Here is a 20,573-nt window from a genome sequence, read left to right as displayed (position 1 = left end):
GAAGACGGTTAAGGAGGTCAAAATAAACTGTTGTCAGCCCTGCTAAGGTTCATGACTCCTTACAACGGGTGGGTCGTTTGGGGTTCAGCTAAAAAAGGTTGAGCCTGGGGTGGCCACGGTCAGCTCAGGGATAGTGCCACGGAAGCATTGAGTTCAAAATGGTATTCAATTTTAATTAACGGAAATGTAAATGTCGGTAGCCCCATGGCAAGTATAGTGCTAAGAACAATGGAGGCCTGAGCTTTGGGGTTATTCAGGCAGCTACTCAGCTGCATGCTGCCTCCTCCAGGAAGCCCCCCTCCCTTCCTCCACTCCTTTCTCCTCAGCCGCCTTAAGCTCTGTATGAGTTTCCTACGACTGTTGTAACAAAGGACCACAGTTCAGTGGCTGCAGCAAGTTTATTACCTTACAGTTCTGGAGGTCAGAAGTGTCATGTGGGTTGTCAGAGGTACATTCCTTCTGAAGGCTCTTTCCTTGCTTCTGTCAGAAGCTGCTGCGTCCTTGGCTTGTGGACTTGCATCACCTTGATCTGTTCTCTTCATCCCGTTTTCTCTCTTTGACTCTGACCCTCTTGCCTCCCTCTCAGAAGGACCCTTGTGATGAGCTGGGGCCCATCCAGATAATCCAGGGTAATCCTCCCCATCTCAAGAGCCCTCATTCAGACTGCAAGGTCCCTTCTGCTGGTAAAGGTAACAGATTCAAAGCTTGGGGGGTTAGGGCCCTGATGTCTTTGAGGGGCATTGTTTTGTCTGTTTGGTCCACTCTAAGCTCTTTTTCCCGTGGGCCTCAGTCTCACCTCAACGTCTGTGTCCACATCTGCCTCCCCCGCTAGCCTGTGCTCCAAGAACCAGTGCACCGCGCCCCCCAGACTTGCCAGAAATCTGCTCTGAGCTGGGCCAGCCCAGTGCCAGGCGGTGGGAGTGCACGCCCAAATGGCAGAGCCCCTGTACCCCGGGGACAGACAGCCTGAGTACGGTCCCGGGTCTGGTAACTTACGAAGCAGTTGATCTCAGCAAATCACCTTGCCTTTGCAACCTCAGTTTCCTTACCTGGAGAATGGGAATAATAACAGTGTCTGCTCCAGGAGGTCATTGAAGGGACTGACAGAAATTATGCACAGAGAGCCCCTGGGAGAGTGCCCAGCACACGGATGGCACCGAATAACACAGCAGCTCTGGACATTGCAAAGATGAACAGGGTGGGGTGGGGAGTGAGGCCGCCTGAGTTCAAATCCCGGCTCCGCTCCTTGGGCAAACCGTTAAGCCTCCCCAGGACTCCTGGTCTTCATCCATCAAGTGGGGACTCGTCGTGCAGCCCACCTCAGAGGGTGGATTTTAAGGGGGGAAATGCATTCCCTGTGCCATCTGGCACGGAATCAGAGCTCAGTTAGTGTTAGTGATCGGACGTTGGTCATTATTCATACCAGGCTTTCCCAGGGCTCAGCTCTTAAGAGGTTGGAGGGGCACACAACTGAATGAACTTGGAACGGCTCACTGGGGGTGTCTTCTTGGTAGTTGGGCCAGGTACCGTCGTGCGGCTACGCGGAGGCCCAGCTTCTGTGCCAGCAGTGGGGCCTGTCTGTTGTGCCCCGAGGCCGTCAGCGCCAGGCCCTGACAGGTTTACGGGGTGCTAGGAAGCTGGTCCAGGAGGAAGAGGAGTCAGCTGGTTGCCTCAAGGGCATGGGAGGCACAGTTATCCTCCTGGGAAAACCAGGAGGGGACATGTCAGCTGTCCCTGCAGGTTTACTGCCGGAGACGGGGACGGCTCTCCTATGACGTGGGCGGAATGGCTGGTGGGCATGGGGTGCGGTGGGGACTGGACACCATTGACATCCCCAGGACCTGGGTTTGGTCTTGACCATCCTCTCAGACCTTTCTCTGGCACCCTGGTTTCGGATGATGCTCTTGGGTATTTACATTGTTGTGGCACTTCCTCTGTGGTTAAATATGGATGGTGTGGGGTTTTTTAAAGGTTTTATTTAAGTGATCTCCCCACCCCACGTGGGGCTCGAACTCACAACCCTGAGATCAAGAGTCACAGGCTCCACTGACTGAGCCAGCCAGGCGCACCCGCTCCTCTGTTGTTAATAAGGCTTGTGTAGACGACAGTCCCCTGTTGGATGTTAGGCCGTCCTTGCGAACGGTTGCCCATCCTTCCTCTAGCCCCAGGCGTGACAGTGGGTAAGGGTAGACTGCCCCGAATCACTGTCTCTCTCAAATTCCTTCAGTAGAGAGCTATTCCTTTACGTCTCAAAGACTTTAGATTTCTCCGCCCACAAAACAACAACAACAACAACAACAACAACAAAACACCAAAAAACCCCAACCCACCAACCCACAAATACCTCTGTTAGGGCTTCAAGTTCTGTTTGCCTGTTTGCTCCTTCATTGATCATGCGTGAACAGAAACCTACTATGTGCCGAGTCTACTGATAGGTGTGCCATTCCTTTGATCATCAGAATCCTTTGAAGGGGGTATCACTGAACTTTACTTAATCCGTGAAGGAACTGAGCTTTAAGAGGTGAAGTGGCTTGGGGCGCCTGGGGGTCTCATTGGGTTAAACCTCTGACTTCGGCTCAGGTCGTGATCTCTCGGTTCGTGGGTTCAAGCCCCGCATCGAGCTCTGTGCCGACAGCTCCGAGCCTGGAGCCTGCTTCGGATCCTCTGTCTCCCTCTCTTTCTGCCCCTCCCCTGCTCATGCTCTGTCTCTCTCGCTCTCAAAAATAAACATTAAAAAAAAACTAAAAACAAGGAAAGCTACCTGAGAGCTTGTATCTTCGTGCTTTGACTTCGATTCTATATTCTTTCCTTTTTACTAGTGATTTCCAGCCTCATGGGCTTTTGCCATATCTACATAACCCCTGTTACTATTATTTTATTTGTAAACGTTTTGCTTTTCCTAAAACTAAATAAATTGGTAAATTTATGGAAACCTGAAATTTGAACCTTTATGGAAATCTTTCTTTCTTTTCTGGAAAAGGAAATTTGAGCCTTTTTGGAAATCTTTCTTGTAAATAGTAAACAAGTGTCCCTTGTCTCAAATAGAAAATAACAGCAAAATTAAATACAATGAAAATAAAATAATGTTTAAAAATCTACTGCTGCAGCTGATGGTCTGAGTTTTTGTTTTGTTTGGTTTTGTTTTATTAAACTGGGATATTACCAGATCATGGAAATGTAAGCGTTCAAGTCGTGGTGGCACCAGGCAGAGACCATCTCAGGGACTTTGTGAGAAGACTCCCGTGAGAATCAGATGGGAACAGCTTTCACACATTGTCGTTCACAGCGGCTTAATGCTGTGCCTGGACATCAAAGCATCCTAAATGTTACCTAAGACCATCTTGGGTCCTACATGGGCTGTCTCCCACCTCTGGGGAACCCAGAACTCTCATTGTCCTTTCTCTACGCCAGGTATCAGCTAGGTTTGGGGAAGGAGAAATCAGAGTGGAAGAGTCTATGTCCTGGGTGGGGTAGGGTGGGGGTTCTAAATCTTGAAGGAGGAAGAACCTCAGCCTTATCTCTGATACAAAGCATTAGGATTAGGTAAATTGCCAAAGGTGGGTGGAAGTCACTTTGGCCTGGGAAGGCAGCCTGGGCTTCATGGAAGAGGTGTCCCTTAAACTGCTCTAAAAAGATGGCTGGGATTTGGGCAAATGGCAATTGTGCTCTTTGTAAAAAGCTGTCTATGGAGAAGGAATAAGGGGAAAAGACACTCAAGTCATGGGACCCATTTGGGAATCTGGGAGCATCAGCAGGGCCTGTGGTATAGACCCAACTTAGTTATTTTTTTTTTTTTAATTTTTTTTGTCAACGTTTATTTATTTTTGGGACAGAGAGAGACAGAGCATGAACGGGGGAGGGGCAGAGAGAGAGGGAGACACAGAATCGGAAACAGGCTCCAGGCTCTGAGCCATCAGCCCAGAGCCTGATGCGGGGCTCGAACTCCCGGAGCGCGAGATCGTGACCTGAGCTGAAGTCGGACGCTTAACCGACTGCGCCACCCAGGCGCCCCTTAGTTATTTTTTTTTAATGTTTATTTATTTATTTACTTTTGAGAGGGAGAGAGAGAGAGCAGGGGAGGGGCAGAGAGAGAGAGACAGAATCCCAGGCAGGCTCCACACGGTCAGCACAGAGCCTGATGCGGGGCTCGAACCCTCGAACTGTGAGATCATGAGCTGTGCCAAAACCAAGAGTCCAGTGCTTAACCCAGGCCCTCCCACCCCCAACTGAGTTATTTTTGGCGGGCCTTTGAATACCTTGCCCAAGGCAATGGATGGTGAGAGCCATTTATTTTAGAGCTGCAGAGAGACAGGATCACACCTTCCTAGGGTTTGAGCTTTGCACATAAGGCAGCTCTTGGGCCAAAGTAAGCTAATTCCTCCAGAAATCTATTTGTACTTGGAGGGAAAATTTTTTTTTTCTTTTTCTGAAATGCAATATGCACTTCTCAGCCTCCCTAAAGAGAGACAGTGTGTTGTGTGCACGTCTTTGTGAGTCCAGCCGGCATTGTGCTGTGTATTGTGTTGAATTGAGCTTTGGGGTTGAGTTTCCTCTGCTGTGAACATCCGTTCCGGGGCTGGGTCTTCCTTCCTGCTCCCTCTTCCACTGCCAGGCTAGACACGGCCTCTGGGCTGGGCCCGGATTCCCCTCCCTATGTGAGCTGTTCTAATTGCCCTTGCAAACCTTATAGTCAAGTCTGTGATAATCTGGCCATAAACGAGAGCCAGTAAAGCTGCGAGTGAGGGCATGGCCAGCCAGGGGCCCTGGTTTATTGCTCATTAGACGTCTTTATTGGGTTTGCCCCAGGGGAGAGGTTGAGAAGCCTGACCTCCTGAGCTTTGAATTAAGTCAGCATGGGATGTGTTTCCCTTAGGTGTGAAAGTCCATTCTGCATATATCAAAAGCTCTAAAAAAGGTGTACATCCTTTGAACCTGTCAGCCCACTTCTAGGCAAAATTTATCTTGGGAAAATAGTTGCATGTGGGTGTTCATTGCAGTGTTGGTTTTAATGGTCAACGTTTGGCAACAGCCTAAAGATCCTCTACTGGGGGATGGATTATCTAATGATGAGATACCCATATAATGGAATGCTCCAGAAGCACTGGCAAGAACTGTGTAGGCTGTACAGTTATCAATGTGAAAGATGCTTATGACATGTTTCGAAATTAAAAAAAAAAAAAAGAGGCAAGTTCCTAAATTGCACGTCTGATTCCATTTTAGTTTTGACAGAAAGTTCCCATTTACAGTGGAAATGCCGCCCAGGTTGATGTACATCAGAGTGCTAACAGGGGCTGGTGGGTGGTAGGATTTAGGATTATTAAAAATATTTTTGCTCATCTGTATTTGTGAAGTTTTCTGTCATTATGTGGAGCACCTGAGGAGATGTAATGGAAAGGCGGGTCTCAGCCAGAATAGTGTGAGTTTTGACTTTTTTAAAGAAGGGAATGTCACATTCTTGGGGAAGGTCCAGTCTCAGGGGACTGAGTGCTCCACAATCTAGGGCAGGGGTCCATAACCTCTCTCTGTAAAGGGCTGCATAGTAAATATTTTAGGCTTTCTGGGCCAGATGGCCTCTGTGGCAACCACCCAGCTCTGTCTTCCTACCTTGGGAGAAGCTGTACGTAACACAGAAATAAAGGATCATGGCTGTGTTACAATAAAACTTTATTTACAAAAACATCGTGGGCCGGATGTGGCCTGCAGACTGTAGCTTGCCCATCCCTGATGTAGAGAAAAACAAACAGAAGAAGCAGCTTGATTAATAGCTTCAGTGAGTGCTGCAGCCAGTCCAGAAATAGCACAAATAGTAGGAAGGAACAGGCTAATGAGGATTGAAAAGGCGGATGTTTAAATAGAGGCGTAAAGATAAGCTGTACTATTCTTTCTCCAGATCCGCATTTGCACCTGGACAAGGGGTGTTGTTGGGCTGAAGAAGTTTGGGTTATGCTTCGGGGGTGAATGTGTCCTACCCACATCTGGTGCTGCAGGGCAAGTTTGGGAAAAGCCTCCTCGAAATGTTCCTGGGATCCGGGAGTCCAGAATGTCAGGTGTGCTGAACTGGAAGCCCTTGGAACTTGAAATTGACAGAAGTGGAGCCTATGCTAATTAAGGCCGTTCTTAAAGAGATAGTGCACACTCACTAGGAAGCTTTACTGTCACTACTTTCGTCAGTAGGGGAGTAAAAATTTTATTTAGCCCTTTAACAGCCCTTTACTGAGCACCACCTGTTAGTAAGGAACCATGGGGGCCCAGGAGGTTTAGAATATGCATCTCAGGTTCCAGAAAGCTGGGCTCCGTGGTGGATGAAGGACCAAGCGCGGAGAGAAGTGGACAGTGCAGCCCTGAAGAGTCGGAATGGCAGAATCTGTAAAATCCCAGGGGATTTAGTGACCCCCTTGTTCAACCTCTTGTTTCACCGGTGGGGAAACTGAGGCTCGGAGGGAGGCAGGGACTTGCTCAAGCTCTCATTTCAAGTTAGCAGAGGAACTGAGATCAACTTTAGGGCGAGGGGCATACTGTTGTGATTTGCATTTTTTTTCTTTTTTTGTGATTTCCATTTTTATGAAATACCCGTAAAGGGCAAATCCATGGAGGCAGAAAGCAAAAGCGGTCGTTGCCAGAGGCTGGGGGGGGGGGGGGGGGGAGGGGCAGTGGGGAATGACTGCCTAAGGGGTTCGGGGACTCCTTTAGGGGTGATGAAAATGTTCTGCAACTAGACAGAGGTGATGGCTGCACCATGTGGTGAGTTTACCAGATGCCTCTGCACTGTATGCTTTGAAGTGGGCAAGATGATGAATTTTAGATTATGTGATTTCTACCACAATTAACAACAAAAAAGTAGGATGATGGAATAATTTATCCTCCAAACCTGGGTGCTTTTTTGTTAGAGAGAGAGAGAGAGAACCCTCGCAAGTGGAGGAGAGGGGCAGAGGGGGGAGAGAGAGAATCTTAAGCCATCTCCACACTCAGCATGGAGGCCAACGCGGGGTTTGATCCTGAGACCCTGGGATCATGACCTGAGCTGAAATCAAGAGTCAGATGCTCAACCCACTGGGCCACCCAGGCGCCCCAAAACCCGGGCACTTTTAAGGGATCTGTTCCAGAATGTGTGGTTACCTTGATGAAAACCCCCCAGTTCGGACTCCCAGACCAGTGGACTCTCCAGTGGGATTCTGACTCAAGAAGATGCAGGAGTTTTAGGAAGTTGTGCCTCCCAGACTTTCCAGCAAGATAGCCCCACATTGTCCCAAGGAGGACCAATAAATAGGCTCGTGCTGTGACCATTTCTCCTGGACCTTTGGATCTGTGCACATGCCGTTTCCTCAGCTGGCACTGACTTCTTCCTCTGCTTAGCGAACTCCTACCAGGCTCAGTTGAGATGTCACCTCTTCCAGGATGGCATCCCTGACTTACTCCTCCCTTGGGCTTCTATATCCTCTCTTTCTGCCCCCACCAGGGCACCTTGCAAATTTTATGGTGTATCATTCCTCCCTCCTCCACTAGACTGCATCACCCATTGTGATCAGGAGCGGGGTCTCCTTTGCTTCCTGCTACATTGGCAGTGTGAGGGGGCATGGCCCAGTGTGGGCCAGGAGGGCCTTTAATGGAGATTTGCCTGAAGGACACAGGTCCCCATGAGCTGAGTCCTATGGTAATTAGAGCTGAAGCATTAGGTTTTACTTTACATTTGTTTTTAGTTTCTTGTTTTTGTTTCTAAAGATCTTTAAGAGAGAGAGTGTGCGTGAGCGGGGGAGGGGAAAAGAGAGAGAGAGAGAGAGAGAGAATCCCAAGCAGGCTGTGCATTGTCAACGAGGAGCCTGACACAGGGCTCGAACTCCCGAACCATGAGATCCTGACCTGAGCCCAAATCAAGATCTCCCCAACTGAAACTCTGTCCCCATTAGATACTAGCTCTCCATTCCTCCCCGTCCCCCCAACCCCAGGCACCCACAATTCTACCTTCTGTCTCAACGAATTTGACTACTCTAGGTGCCTCCTAGATGGGAGATCATGCGGTATTTGTGTTTTTGTGACTGGCTTATTGCACTTTTTATAACGTCCTCAAGGTGCATCTGTGTTGTCACGCATTATCAGAATTTCCTTCCTTTTTAAAAGAATTTTTTTTTTTACTAAAAAACAATTTTTTTAAACATTGATTTATTTTTGAGAGAGAGGGAGAGAGAGAGACAGAGTATGAGGAAGGGAGGGGCAGAGAGAGAGAGAGGGAGACACAGAATTTGAAACAGGCTCCAGGCTCCGTGCAGTCAGCATAGAGCGCAATGCGGGGCCTAAACCCACAAACCGTGAGATCATGACCTGAACTGAGGTCAGACGCCCAACCGACTGGGCCACTCAGGTGCCCCAGAATTTCCTTCCTTTTTAAGGCCGAATGATACTCCATTGTGTAGAGATACCATATTTTGTTTATTTCTAGACATTTGGGTTTCTTCTACCTTTTGGCTATTGTGAATAATGTTCCTCTGAACATTGGCGTGTCTTTCAGGGGTGGGATTGCTAGGTCATATGGTAGTTCTGTGTTCAGTTTTTGAGGATCTGCCCTGCTGTTTTCCACAGCCTCTGTGCCATTTTATATTCCCACAGTGGTGCACAAGGGTTCCAATTTTACCACATCTTCACCAACACTGCTTGTGTTCTGTTTTTTGCATTTTTTTTTTTTATCATAGCCATCCAAATGGTTGTGAACTGTCCTTTACTTCTGAGCATCATCAAAGCAGTTATTCTACTTAAGCGCATGTGGACTCTGGGTGGGGTCAGCGAGACTCCAGCTGCCCCGCCCCCCCCTCCCCCAGGCAGGATGCTTCCTGCTCTGGCTTTATCTTCCTCATCTGTAAGGTGGGGGTCTTAGCAGGATCCGCTTCTGTGGTGAGACAGGATTCTTGTGCTGCTCATGATGACCTGGGCCGGCTGGACACTGGAGGTCTGGTTTGCCTGCTGACGTTGCAACTTTTTTGATCTTTCAAATGGCATAGGAGTCCCAGCGATAGGGTTAGGGTTAGGGTTAGGGTTAGGGTGATGGCTTTCTCTTCCCTTAGGTTCTTTCCATAGGATACGTTTTTAGAAGCAAGGTTACAGAATCAAAAAAAAGTGCAGGGCACCTGGGTGGCCGACTTCAGCTCAGGTCATGATCTTACGGTTTGTGGGTTCGAGCCCTGCGTGGGGCTCTGTGCTGACGGCTCAGAGCCTGGAGCCTGCTTCAGATTCTGTGTCTCCCTCTCTCTCTGCCTCTCCCCTACTTGCTCGCTCACATGTGCGCACATACTCTCCGTCTCTCTCAAAAATAAATAAACGTTAAAAAAATAAATGCATGCTTTTGGGGGGGGGTGATTATATTGGGGAAAAGCACTTGATTTGTATGCAGAAGATTTCAACCCTAGCTCTGCCCTTCCCTAGCATATGACCTGCCTCATTGCCAGGACTGTGTTTTCCTCATCTCTAGAATGGCGGTAATAATTTGACAAACAGAGGGTTGCTGAGAGTATTAAATGGGAGAAGGTAGAAGGTGCACAGAGTCACATAGCGTGGTGCCTGACTCTTGACGGAGTCTCAAAAAGTATTAGTTGAGAGTGAATATTGCCAAATTGCTTCTATCTGTTTCCTTGGTCCCGGGAGCAGATAAGCATATCAGTTTTCCCACAGCCATGTCTATACTGGATGCTGTTGCTTTCTTCTCTCAGGGATGGTCTCCCTTCAAATGCTTTTTCTGCCCACTGGCTTGATATCCCCTCTGGCGTCAGGCCTGGGGATATAGCTGTGAACCGGACCTAGGACTCAGGTCCAGCAGTTGAGGGGAAGAAACAGAGGCAGTCACCACATGTGTGATCAAGTGCCAGGCAAGGTGGAAACACCGAGACTTTGATAGACTTTGACGCCCTAGGGCGTCAGGGAAGGCTTCCTGGAAGAGGTGGCATTTTGGAGCTTAGGACTGAGGGATGAACAGGGAATGGCCAGGCAGTAGGAAATGGCAGTGTAGAGGTGTGGAGGCGAGGAAAAGCATAGCATGTCTTGTGACCTGTCTGGGGCTCATCGTGCTGAAGTAAGGATGTGAGTGCGTGTGAGAGACAGACGGATGGACGGGGAGGAGGTGAAGGGGATCTGGATCCTGCCGGGTCGCGGGGAGGGAGTTTGACACGCGTGTGCTCTGAGCAAGGCGGGGTGGTGTGATGGCACTCGCCTGTCATAGCCTCGTGCCACGGCTGCTGGACTAGATGGGAGGAGGCTCCGGCAGCCACGGGCGTGTCGGCCAGGAGGCGGATTTCAAATGTCCCTTCTTTTTGAATTTTCCCTGGCCATTAACCTCTTTATTGTCACTTGTCTAACTTTCTATGCACCTTGCTTATTTCCCATCTTCCTGATTGCCAGGGCTGTGGGGACAGGGCTTTCTCCACGTCTTACCGCTGTGTCCCTTGCACCTGGCCCAGAGCTCGGTACCCGGTAGGTGCTCAGTAGTGGTGTATTGGACAAAAGGAATGGATGAATGAATGAACGGATGAGCTGGGGCCGTTGCCATGGGGACGGAGAAAGGAAGATACATACGCTCTGGTGACACTGGACGTTCTGGGCGGACGCGGGCATGCCCTTGGTGCCTGGCGCAGGGCACCACGCAGGGCAGGTTTGCAGATTTGGGAGGCCAGGTCACATCCCGGAAGCCACTGGAAGGTGTGTGGACTGGCTCACACCCCTCACCAGACGGTGGCATTCCCGGGAAACGGCACCCAGAGACGGCTGAGTGAATGACGGGTGAGCTCCCAGATCGGATTCAAGGGTGCAATTACGAAAGCTCTGCAGCAGCTGTTAGAATGAATCCACGCCTCTGAAGCTGAGAGAAAAGCTGCCAAACTCTTTGGTTTTGAATGGAGGTGTTTCTCTTGCCTTCTCCCTGTGTGGTTCTCTCGGGAGGGGGCTGTGAGCGCCGTGGCTGTGCCCCCGGCACCGAGCCCAGTGCCTGGTTTGCAGAAGGAAGGTCAGAAGGATGGGTGCACAGATGCTCCGAGTGACTCCCGCCTCATTTCAGCAACTAATGGTCCTGGTGACTCAGTTCCCAGGAGAATGGGCTCCTTTGCATAAATTTGCAGGAAGTGGGCATTTCAACCTTTGCAGATCCATTCAGGGAGATCAAGCCCGTACACTGGGCAGGTTCAACGGCACGGACTTGCCCGTTGCTACCCGCCCCCCCTGCCCCCCACCAATGCTTGAGGTCAGACGGACATGCTCTGGCCCCTGATCCGCGGTGGCCTCCTGACCTCCCAGATCAGCCTGGATTCATAGAGATGCGCCCAGAGGTGGCTCGCACTCTGTGCCCCTTCTGGTTTCAGGGAGCCCTTGTTCACTTGGCTTTGGCCATAATGCTAATAAATTTCAAAAGAACGAGCAGGGCCACACAACACACAGCAGCTGGCCTCTATGTGAGGGAGCTTCTGAAGTATGTTGGAAGAGACCACAGTGTCTTAAATTAAGCATGACATATGTGATGCATTTAAAGCGAGGTTTCAAAGCGTACGTTTCAGTCGGTTTCCTGGCATTTTGTACAACAGGTTAAGTGAAACCCTGAGAGTCACGTGTTTCTAGGTTTGGGAGAGACTTCAAAATGTTAGTTATTAAGCTGTCCTTGGCGCTGCTTAAAAAACGTCTTCCCCCCCACCCCGCCTTTGCTCACTGAGGTGGTAATTAATTCGTCGAATCGGTGGTGCAGCCATATTTACATACCAGGTATTTGCCAGGCATTTTAAATGGAAACTCGAGAGGAAGCCCAAGATGGGGAGATTGCAGATAACAGAGACACTGTTCCGGTTAAGAGGGTTACGGACCAAGAGTCTTTCTTCCCTTGTCTTCCCTGCGGTGTGGCCCGCGAGGTGGGTTCCAGGATCCCGGAGTAGGGCCACACGCATGCGTGCGCCGTTGATCCTAATTTAGCAGCGGTGGCTGTTGGTGACTTCCTTCCCAGGAAAAGCTGTGCAGAGAAGCGTTCATCCCACGCTTGGGCAGATGAGCCGGTGACACGACCCGTGACCGCGTGGGGTGGATGTGGTCACAGCAGGTGTCTGACAGGCGCCTGTCCTAGGCAGTCGAGCTCCTCCCTGTGGTCCAGTGACACTCGAGGGGCTCTTGGGGAGGCAGGCAGCCTGAGCTTCCAGCTGGGCTCTTCACGGCTCTTCGGTTCCGTCACCCGGCAGCAACTGACGTGTGGTCAGACCTATGGTAGGTCTTACCAGCGCTTGCCGGAGCCGGAGTAACTCCTCCTATGTCCTAGATTGCTTAGTGCCATGGAGCTCGTGGTACCTGTACTTACTCAGAATCTTAGAGGAGTGGGGAGCAGAAGAATATTCCTCATTCACCGACTTATTCATTCAGCCATTATTTTTGTACATACTCAGCAGTTATGTATTCAGTGCTACTATATGCCAAGCTGCTGTGCTAGCTACTGGGGATTCAGGGTGCCCTCTGGGGGCTTGCCATTGAACGGGAAAGACTGATACGACGTGAAGGCTCATGCAGTATTCAATATGCCCGTGTTACTCTGACGAGTCCTGCCGAGCACCTCTGGCGCTCCATGGACGTGTAAGAGGACTGTGCCAGGCTGGGGAGGTGGGGCAGAGAGGTCTGAGCTGTGTTCTGAGGGGTGGTCCTGTGTCTGTATGTGAGTGAGAAGGGCATCCCAGGAAGCAGGCACGGCAGGTGCAAACGTCCCGGGGTGCATTTCAGGACCTCCAACAGATGCAGTGTTCAAGTACTTCTGAGGCAGGAGAAACAGCTCCCAAATTAGCCAGCACCTTGGGTTCTCGGTGTCATCTCCCAGCCTGGGGACTCTTCCGGGATCACCCACCATTCCCATTTCCAAGCAGTTAGTACTCTTCCTGTGCTCCCACATCCCCCTGTATACACCATGGTGTTTATTACTCAGAGTTGTAAGTGCTTCTGTGTGTGTGTGTGTGTGTGTGTGTGTATGTGTGTGTGCGTGTGTGTGTGTGTGTGTGTGTTTCTTACACAAGACTGTGAGTTCCCTGAATGCAGGGGATTTTTCTTGTTGCTCCTTGTGCACATGGTAGGTGGTCAGTAAACACGTTAGCAGAGGAACAGGGCAGGGGGGCAGATTTTTATTGAGCTCCCGCTGTGGACTCAGCCCTCTTTATGCTACGGTATTGGGAAGCTGAAAGGAGCGTGTGTTTGACAAGCTGGAGAGCTCTGTGCCGTCTGTGCACATATTGCCGGAACTCCGGAACCAAGGCTGTGGTCCTGTGTCTCCCCAGACCTGCTGAAACCCAGCCCTGCGGGAACGAGCCTCCCTGCCCCCGTCCGCCTCTGCCATGGGAGTGTGCGGCCAGCCCCGTTCGCGATGAGACGTGACGCCGTTGACTTTCTCAGGCAGTCACACATCCCCAGCCGGCGCCTGCCAGCTCGGGTAAGTGGGGCCGGGGTGTCCGGGAGGTGGAGGGCGCCTGTGGGTTCTGCCGGGGAATTTTCTCTCCGTCCTTTGTGTTCTGTTACTGCCCCTTGTCTCATGTCCGGCTCACGTGTGTGTCCCAGGGCAGGGTTTCCAAGAGGTCACGTGGACTGGCCCTAAGGGAGACCAGTCCTGATTTTGGTCAGGACCCGACATGCTTAGAACTCTGCCCCCGGGGCCTTGGCAGACGGAACTCTGCCATTCTCCGATTCTCTGGTTCTCCCTATCTGTCCCTCTTCTGCTGCCTCTAACCCTGTCTAGACAGCGTTCTCCGGTTTGGGGAGAAGAAATCTGTTAGCACCATCGAGCGTGTAAGGAAGAGAAAATATCAAAATCTGTCTGCCTTTCTTTCCTGCAGGCTGCTGAGTGAGTCAGAGCCGGGGGCAGCAGAGTGGGGCCCCAGGAAGGGAAGCAGGAGGCTTGCGTTGAACTGAAATACCTTCTGCTTTTATTCCATCTAGATGGGGGCAAGCTGGGGGCAGTTTTGCAGGGAGACAGAACTCGGACATGAAAGTGGTGGGGGAGGGCGGGGGGCGGGGATGAAGAACAGTCACTTCAGAAACCAGAAAGGAGTGAGATATAATGTTCAAGGAGGCCCAGGTGAATGGGGTGAGGACTTGAGGTCAGGTTTCAGCTGTGTGATGCAGGCAAGTCAGGAGACCTCTCTGGGCCCTTGCTTTTCGTCCCCATAATGCAGATGGTTATAGTCCCTGCTTTCCAGGGTTGTGCCAGGATCAATGAGAGAGGAGGGCTCCTGCCTTGAGAGAACCACAAAGGCAAACCAGGAACGACAGCAGGTTGCGTGAAGAATGAAGTGACTTTTTGTTTTAAGGCATCTGGAAGGCTGTGGGGGGGAGGGAGGTGGAGGTAAGGGACAGTCTAGAGGGGTTGGGGGGCTGAGCCTGGGACCTCAGGGGCCACGAACGAACTTATGTGACCTCAGGGACTCCAGCTTTTGGTAGCTGTGTGAGCTGGGGCTGGTCACCTACCCTCTCTGAGCTTGGTGCTCAGCACAGAGTTGTGAGGAGGGTCAGCTGGGAGGTGGGAGAAGGGCTTGGGGGTAACAGGAGTCAGGGGATGTGAGGATGCTCTCAGCGGGGCTCTGGCTGGGAGTGTGCGGTGTGCGTTTGGGGTCTGACCTGAGTTCGAGTCCTGACTTCGCCCCTTACTCTCCAAGTGATCTCTGAGCTGGTTTCCTTATCTGTGTAGCAGAGATAATGACTTTTTACCTAAGAGCTGACCTTGAGATTAACCGAGGCGGGGAACCTCCTAGGGAATGTTGCCACCCTTTCCCCACCCTTCTTGGGCCTGGAACAAACTTTAGAAATGGCCCTTTAGTCCACCGACCTTGCCAAGAGTTCAGAGAGGTGGAAAGGCTGGCCTGGACTTGCCCGGTGAGGTCGGTGGAGAGTGGTTGTCCAGTACCCGGGGTGCTGGGCTCCTGGGCCCGTTCCCCCGGCCCCCTCTGCTTCGACACAGACACCACCTGAGATTTATTTTATTTTATTTGTTTAATGTTTACTTATAATCCGAAGCAGGCTCCAGGCTCCGAGCTGTCAGCACAGAGCCCGACACGGGGCTCAAACCCACGAACAGTGAGCTCGTGTCCCGAGCCGAAGTTGGACGCCCAACCGTCTTGAGCCACCCAGGTGCCCAGACACGGACCGAGATTTAAATTTACTTTCCCCCCCCCTCCTTTTCTTTTTTACTTTCAGTGCTTGCTTCTCTAGTTCGGATGTTCTTAATCCCCATGGGCCCACAACCGTAGCCATGGCGACGCGGGTTGAGGTCGGCTCCATAGCTTCCCTGACAGGAGTGCCAGGCCTCGGCGAGATCGCCCAGGAGGAGACCCTGAAGCGGACCTACTTCCGCCAGGCCGGTGACACCCCCGGGCCACCCTCTCCGCTGCTCTTGGAAGGAAAAAGCCCCCTCAGGAGCCCGGCCCGCTTACTCCCGCTGCCCAGACTTGCCCCCAAACCCTTCTGCAGGGAGAAGGTCCTGGACGTGAACCCCCCCATCCCATCCTTGGGGCCCGGCCCAACCAGCCCGTCTCCCTGTGGGCACGCCCAGGACGTGGTGGCAAAGGACCTGGGCGAGAGGATGCCTGGCTTGGTGGGGCAGGAGGCGGGGAACGGGGAAGGCCTGAGGAGAAGCTCGTCTTCGTTCAGCAAGGCTGCCTTCCCGCGGCCCCGACCCAGCACCATGATTCTCTTTGAAACCACCAAAGCCGGCCCCATTCTGGGGAAGGGGGCCAATGAGGGGGCTCGGGAGGCCACCACGGGCGTGTCTCAGGAGCCCACATTGGGCTCCCGGCCCGAGGTGGCCGCCAAGCCCGCCCTGCCCGCCCGAAAGCCTGCGACCCTTCCCCGACCGGCCTCCTTGTCGCAGGACACCAGGCCAGCTGCCCCCCAAGAAGAGAAAGGCCCAAACGAGCCTGTCTCAAAGGCCAGCGGTGTGGAGGACATGGGTGACCTCGCTCTGGAGCCCAGGCCTCTCCAGAGGAGAAGGCCTGTGTCGGCCATTTTCATCGAATGCATTCAGCCTCAGAAGCCAGGCCCAGGCGGGGCGGCCGCGGTGGGGAAAGCACCCCCCACCCCGCCTGAGAAGACATGGGTGAGGAGGCCCAGGCCCCTGTCCGTGGACCTCACGGCCCGGTTTGAGAGCAGAGAGGCCTTGCTGAAGAAGGCGGCCGATGAGGCCACTGCGGGTTCCACTGCCCAGTGTCGGGGTCCCGAGAGGTCCGACCCGGAGCCCAAAGTGGATGGGGAGTGTTTGGTCAAAGCAAACCTTCGCCTTTGTGACCCAGACTCAGACTTCCCAGAGGTAGCCAAGAAGCCCCGAGAACAGAAGGAGAGGGTGCTTTTTAAGCAGGCGGAGACAGGCAGCCTCAGAAGTGCTGGGGGCTCAGCCAGGGGCACCCCCACGGTTGACCAGCACCCCGGGGAGGAGAAAGTGAAGCTGCTCAGGGAGCCGGAGAAGGTGCCCCCGCCCCTCTCGCCCAGGCCGGGAAAAGACCAAGAATTTGCTGAGGTCAAGAGCAGAGCTGCCGACGGGGAAAGCCGGCTGGAGGGTGGATGGACCCTCAGGGGCAGCATCAAGAAGGGCATCAGCCTGTTTTGGGAGGAGAGCACTTTGGCTTTGGCCGCAGAATCGGAACCCCCACCAGCCACCCCTGAGCCCCCGTTGGCTGCCCCAGAGCGTGGGAAAGCGGTTGTGAGTGTCCAGGAGCGGATCAAAGGCTGGGCCGCTGAGAGCTCAGAGGCAAAGCCAGAGATCAGGAGAAAGCCCTTCCAGGCACGGCCGTTGTCGGCGGATCTGACCAAACCGTAAGTGGGAATGTTCCACGGGCTTCGCTCAGCCCCCGGCTGCCTCGGACAGCCTACCAGAGAGGCCCCTCAGGAAAGAGAAGCAGGCACCAGGCTCCGCACTAGGCACCTTGCAGCTCCCCCGCCCTTCTTTCTCGGTTTATCCACAGCCCCCCAGAGGAGGTGGCGTTGGCTTCTGTTTCTCAGATAAGGAGCTGAGGGGCAGAGAGGGAACACGGCTCCCCTCCGGGTTCACTGTGTGCCAGCAGCTCCATTTCTTTGTCCTTTCCCCGCTTTACACGTTGCAGTGGGGAGACACCGTGCCCATTTCACAGATGCGGATAGGAGAGGGGAAGTGCCGTGAGGAAGTCTGGAGCCCTGTGTAATTCCAGTGCAGCCTGGGTCCGTCGCTAAGCTTGCCTTTCCAGAAGCCTGAGGATGTTTACTGTATAGCCTAAGCCTCCATGAGCGGCCCCCGAATAAAATCAGATGGGTCAAGATAGCTTGAGCAAGTCCCCTTCCCTCTTGAGCCTCGGTTTGTCTCTAAAACCGAAACCTTCCTTGAAGGATTATGCTGTGAATCGCTCTGCCCATGGGAGGCCATCACTACATTGTAGCTCCAAATGATATTATTAATCCTGTTAGTTAACGATGAGTTTCTAAGCTCAGCCAGGCCTCTGATATCTCTTGCTCTTTTGTTTTCCCACAAGTGGCTCCCCGGCTACAACAGGCACGTTAAAGACATGCATGCCACTGGCATACTTTTGTGGGGAAGGAACTTCCAAGGGCCACCTCTGGGCAGACTGCCCTCCCAGCCCTGGGAACCAGGACAGCCGGCTGGGCTTGGGTTCGATCAGTGGCTCTCAGCATTTAAAATCATCTGGGAAAAAAAAAAAAATACCCGTGCCTGGCACTCCCCTGCCCCCATCCAGAGATTCTGATTCGGTTGATCTGGGGAGGGGCTCATAGCTTGGTTGTTTTCAAAAGCTTCTCAAGTGATTCTCACGTGCAGCCAGGCCCGAGCTGAGATACCAGAGCAAGAGGCACCCATGCAAGGGACCTCACACACCTTTTCCTGCATCCTCCCGGTGCCTTGGATTATTCTCATCTGACAGATGGGGAAACTGAGGCTCTGAGTTTGGAAACGACTCACCCATGGCCTCATGCCTCCTGGGTGGCGGACCCTGGATTGCAGAGTGGGGCGAGTTTAAGTGGCTTGTCTCTCTCCCCTCCCTGGTCTCTGTAGCCCTCAGCCCTGAATTCATCTTTAGGCATCCACCCCAGGGAGCTCTTCAGAGACGGGAGAATGCTAACACCAGAACACCCTTTCATTCTCTTCCCCTTGGCAAGTGGAGAAACTGAGGCCCAGAGAGGGACAATGACTTGGCCAAGGTTACCCAGAGAGGCAGAGACCTGCCCATGCCCCCACACATTCCACGTGGCCCCCCCCCCCCCCACCCGCAAGTCCCGTGGCAGGTCTGTGGTGGGGCTGCTGTTGTGCCTGGGGTTGCTAACAACAACCATTAATTATCCCTCCTGGGGCATCTTTACTCTTCCTTAAACGCCCTCACATAGCTATTAGGGCCTTGGGTAGCCTCTTATCTGCCCTACAAAAGATGATGGGGAGGTGTTAATTATCCCCGTTTCATAGATGAAGAGACAGAGGCTCAGGTGAGGCCACAAGCACAACCCAAGCTCCTGCAGTGCGGAGGCAGTAGAGCTGGGACAGCACCTAGGTCTCTTCTTCCAAGCCTGGGGCTCCTGCTACCCCAGTGATGCTGTGTTTAAGGTAAACTCTCCCCACCGGGCCCTTCTCGGTTTGGTGGCTAGAGCGGCCACAGACACATCTTTTCTCAAAGCAAACCAGGTCGTGTTGCCTTGTTGATCTCCGTGCCGATTTCACCCCTGGGTTCCTGAGCTAGTTACGGGGCGTGGGCTGGAGGGAGTCCCAGCTCCTGGCCCCGTGCAAATAACTTGGATCTTCTGGTGCCAGGTTTTCAAGCCCAGCTTCAAGCAACGAAGTCCGATATGAGAAGTGTTCTGAGCTAAGTGGCGAGCTTCCTCAGGAACCCGGAGAAAAGGTGAGAAGCCTCTGTGTTTGGCACGTCTTGTTTTCTAGTGGGTGGCTTTACTTACTGGAAAAAGAGCTTTCAGGATCCACAAGACCCAGGAAACAATCAGAAGCCTCTCATGAAGAAGAAAACGTTTTTTTTGTTGTTGTTGTTTTTTTCTTGAATGCTGGGACTTTTTAAGTCCCTTTTGGGTTTGTGATTCTGCCCTCCTTAGTGTTAAATATTGTTTACAAATGTAATTGCCAGGTTTTATTTCGTTTCCTGTGCAAAGAGGAAGCGGAGCCTGGCTTTCTTATGTACGAATGCTTGCTTTTTTAAGAATTTAAAATTTAGATTAAACACTGTTAATTGGAACTCCCTCAGTTTCCCTCATTATGTCCCTGTTCCCTACCTCAGCTTGTCATCTAACAATAGCAGAAGGAGGGAAGCTAAATTGCGTAAAACTATTTTTATTTATTCTGTTTAATAAGAAAAAGCTTATGAAAGAACTACTAGGTCTAACTGTTTTGTGGCTGATGCATCGTGCAGAGTTTTCATCGTTTTTTAAATGCTTATTTATTTTTGAGAGAGAGACAGAGAGACAGAGCACGGGCGGGGGAGGGGCAGAGAGACAGAGAGAGAGAGACACAGAATCTGAAGTGGGCTCCAGGCTCCGAGCTGTCAGTACAGAGCCCGATGTGGGGCTCAAACTCACAAGCTGTGAGATCCTGACCTGAGCCAAAGTTGGATGCTTAACCAGCTGAGCCATCCAGAAGCCCCTAGTCCAGAATTTTTTATTTTTATTTTTACTTTTATTTTTATTTAAGTCATCTCTACCCAGCGTGGGGCTTGAACTCATGACCCCAAGATCGAGTTGCACGCTCCCCAGCCAGGGGCCCTCAGAATTTTCATCACTCCAAATGGAAACCCTTAGCCAGTCAGTCACTTCCCATCTCCCACCGGTGGCCGCTGGCAACCACGAATCTACTTTCTGTCCCTATAGACACTTGCCTATTCTGGACATTCCCTACAGATGGAATCACAAAACACATATCCTTTTTGTCTGGCTTCTTTCATTTAGCATGATGTTTTCAAGGTTCCTCTGTTTTGGAGTGTGAATCAGTACCCTGTCCCTTTTTAATGGCTGAATAATACCCCGTTGTACAAGTGGACCCTGATTTGTTTATCCATTCTTCTTCTGGTGGACATTTCGGTGATTTCCACCTTCTGTGAATAGTGCTGCTATGGATATAGGTGTACAAGTTTTTATTGGAACATCTGTTTTCCCTTCTTTTGGGGATCTACCCAGGAATGGGATTGGCTACTTTGATGGTTAAGTCATTGTTTAACTTGCTTAAGTAGACTTATTTCTTATTTCATTTCATTTCATTTCATTTCATTTCATTTCATTTCATTTCATTTCATTTCATTGTATTTTAGAGAGACATAAAGTGCAAGCGAGGATGGGGCAGAGGGAGAGAGAGAGAGAGAGAGAGGGAGAGAGAATCTTAAGCAGGCTCCACGCTTAGTGTGGAGCCCGACAAAGGGCTCGATCCCATGACCCTGAGATCATGACCTGAGCCGAAATCAAGAGTCAGACGCTCATCCGACTGAGCCACCCAGGAGCCCTGAAGTAGACTTACTTCTTGCAACAAAAAAAGGTTAAGAAATGGCTAATTCACACACGCCTGTTATAAAATCGAACAGAACTGAGGTGTGTAAGAGGAAAAAATGACGTTCTCCTCATTCCTTTCTCCT

General features: G+C 51.7%; 1 protein-coding gene across 2 annotated transcripts in view; it reads left to right on the top strand.

Annotated features, from left to right (window-relative positions):
- The window catches only part of KIAA1671 (KIAA1671 ortholog), a 202,077-nt gene that overhangs the window by 40,573 nt on the left and 140,931 nt on the right, over positions 1 to 20,573 (top strand). For both annotated transcript variants that reach the window (XM_053206231.1, XM_027050831.2), the window contains exons 2-4: positions 13,266 to 13,417; positions 15,175 to 16,785; positions 18,758 to 18,845. In XM_053206231.1, the coding sequence (XP_053062206.1) occupies positions 15,230 to 16,785; positions 18,758 to 18,845 (1,644 nt within the window). In that variant the 5' untranslated portion in view covers positions 13,266 to 13,417; positions 15,175 to 15,229. The remainder of the gene's footprint in view (positions 1 to 13,265; positions 13,418 to 15,174; positions 16,786 to 18,757; positions 18,846 to 20,573) is intronic.

The sequence above is a fragment of the Acinonyx jubatus genome, chromosome D3 (assembly GCF_027475565.1).
Source record: "Acinonyx jubatus isolate Ajub_Pintada_27869175 chromosome D3, VMU_Ajub_asm_v1.0, whole genome shotgun sequence".
Classification (NCBI taxonomy): Eukaryota; Metazoa; Chordata; class Mammalia; order Carnivora; family Felidae; genus Acinonyx; species Acinonyx jubatus.
Note: the sequence above shows the minus strand (reverse complement) of the source record. Positions and strands in the feature narration are given on the sequence as shown.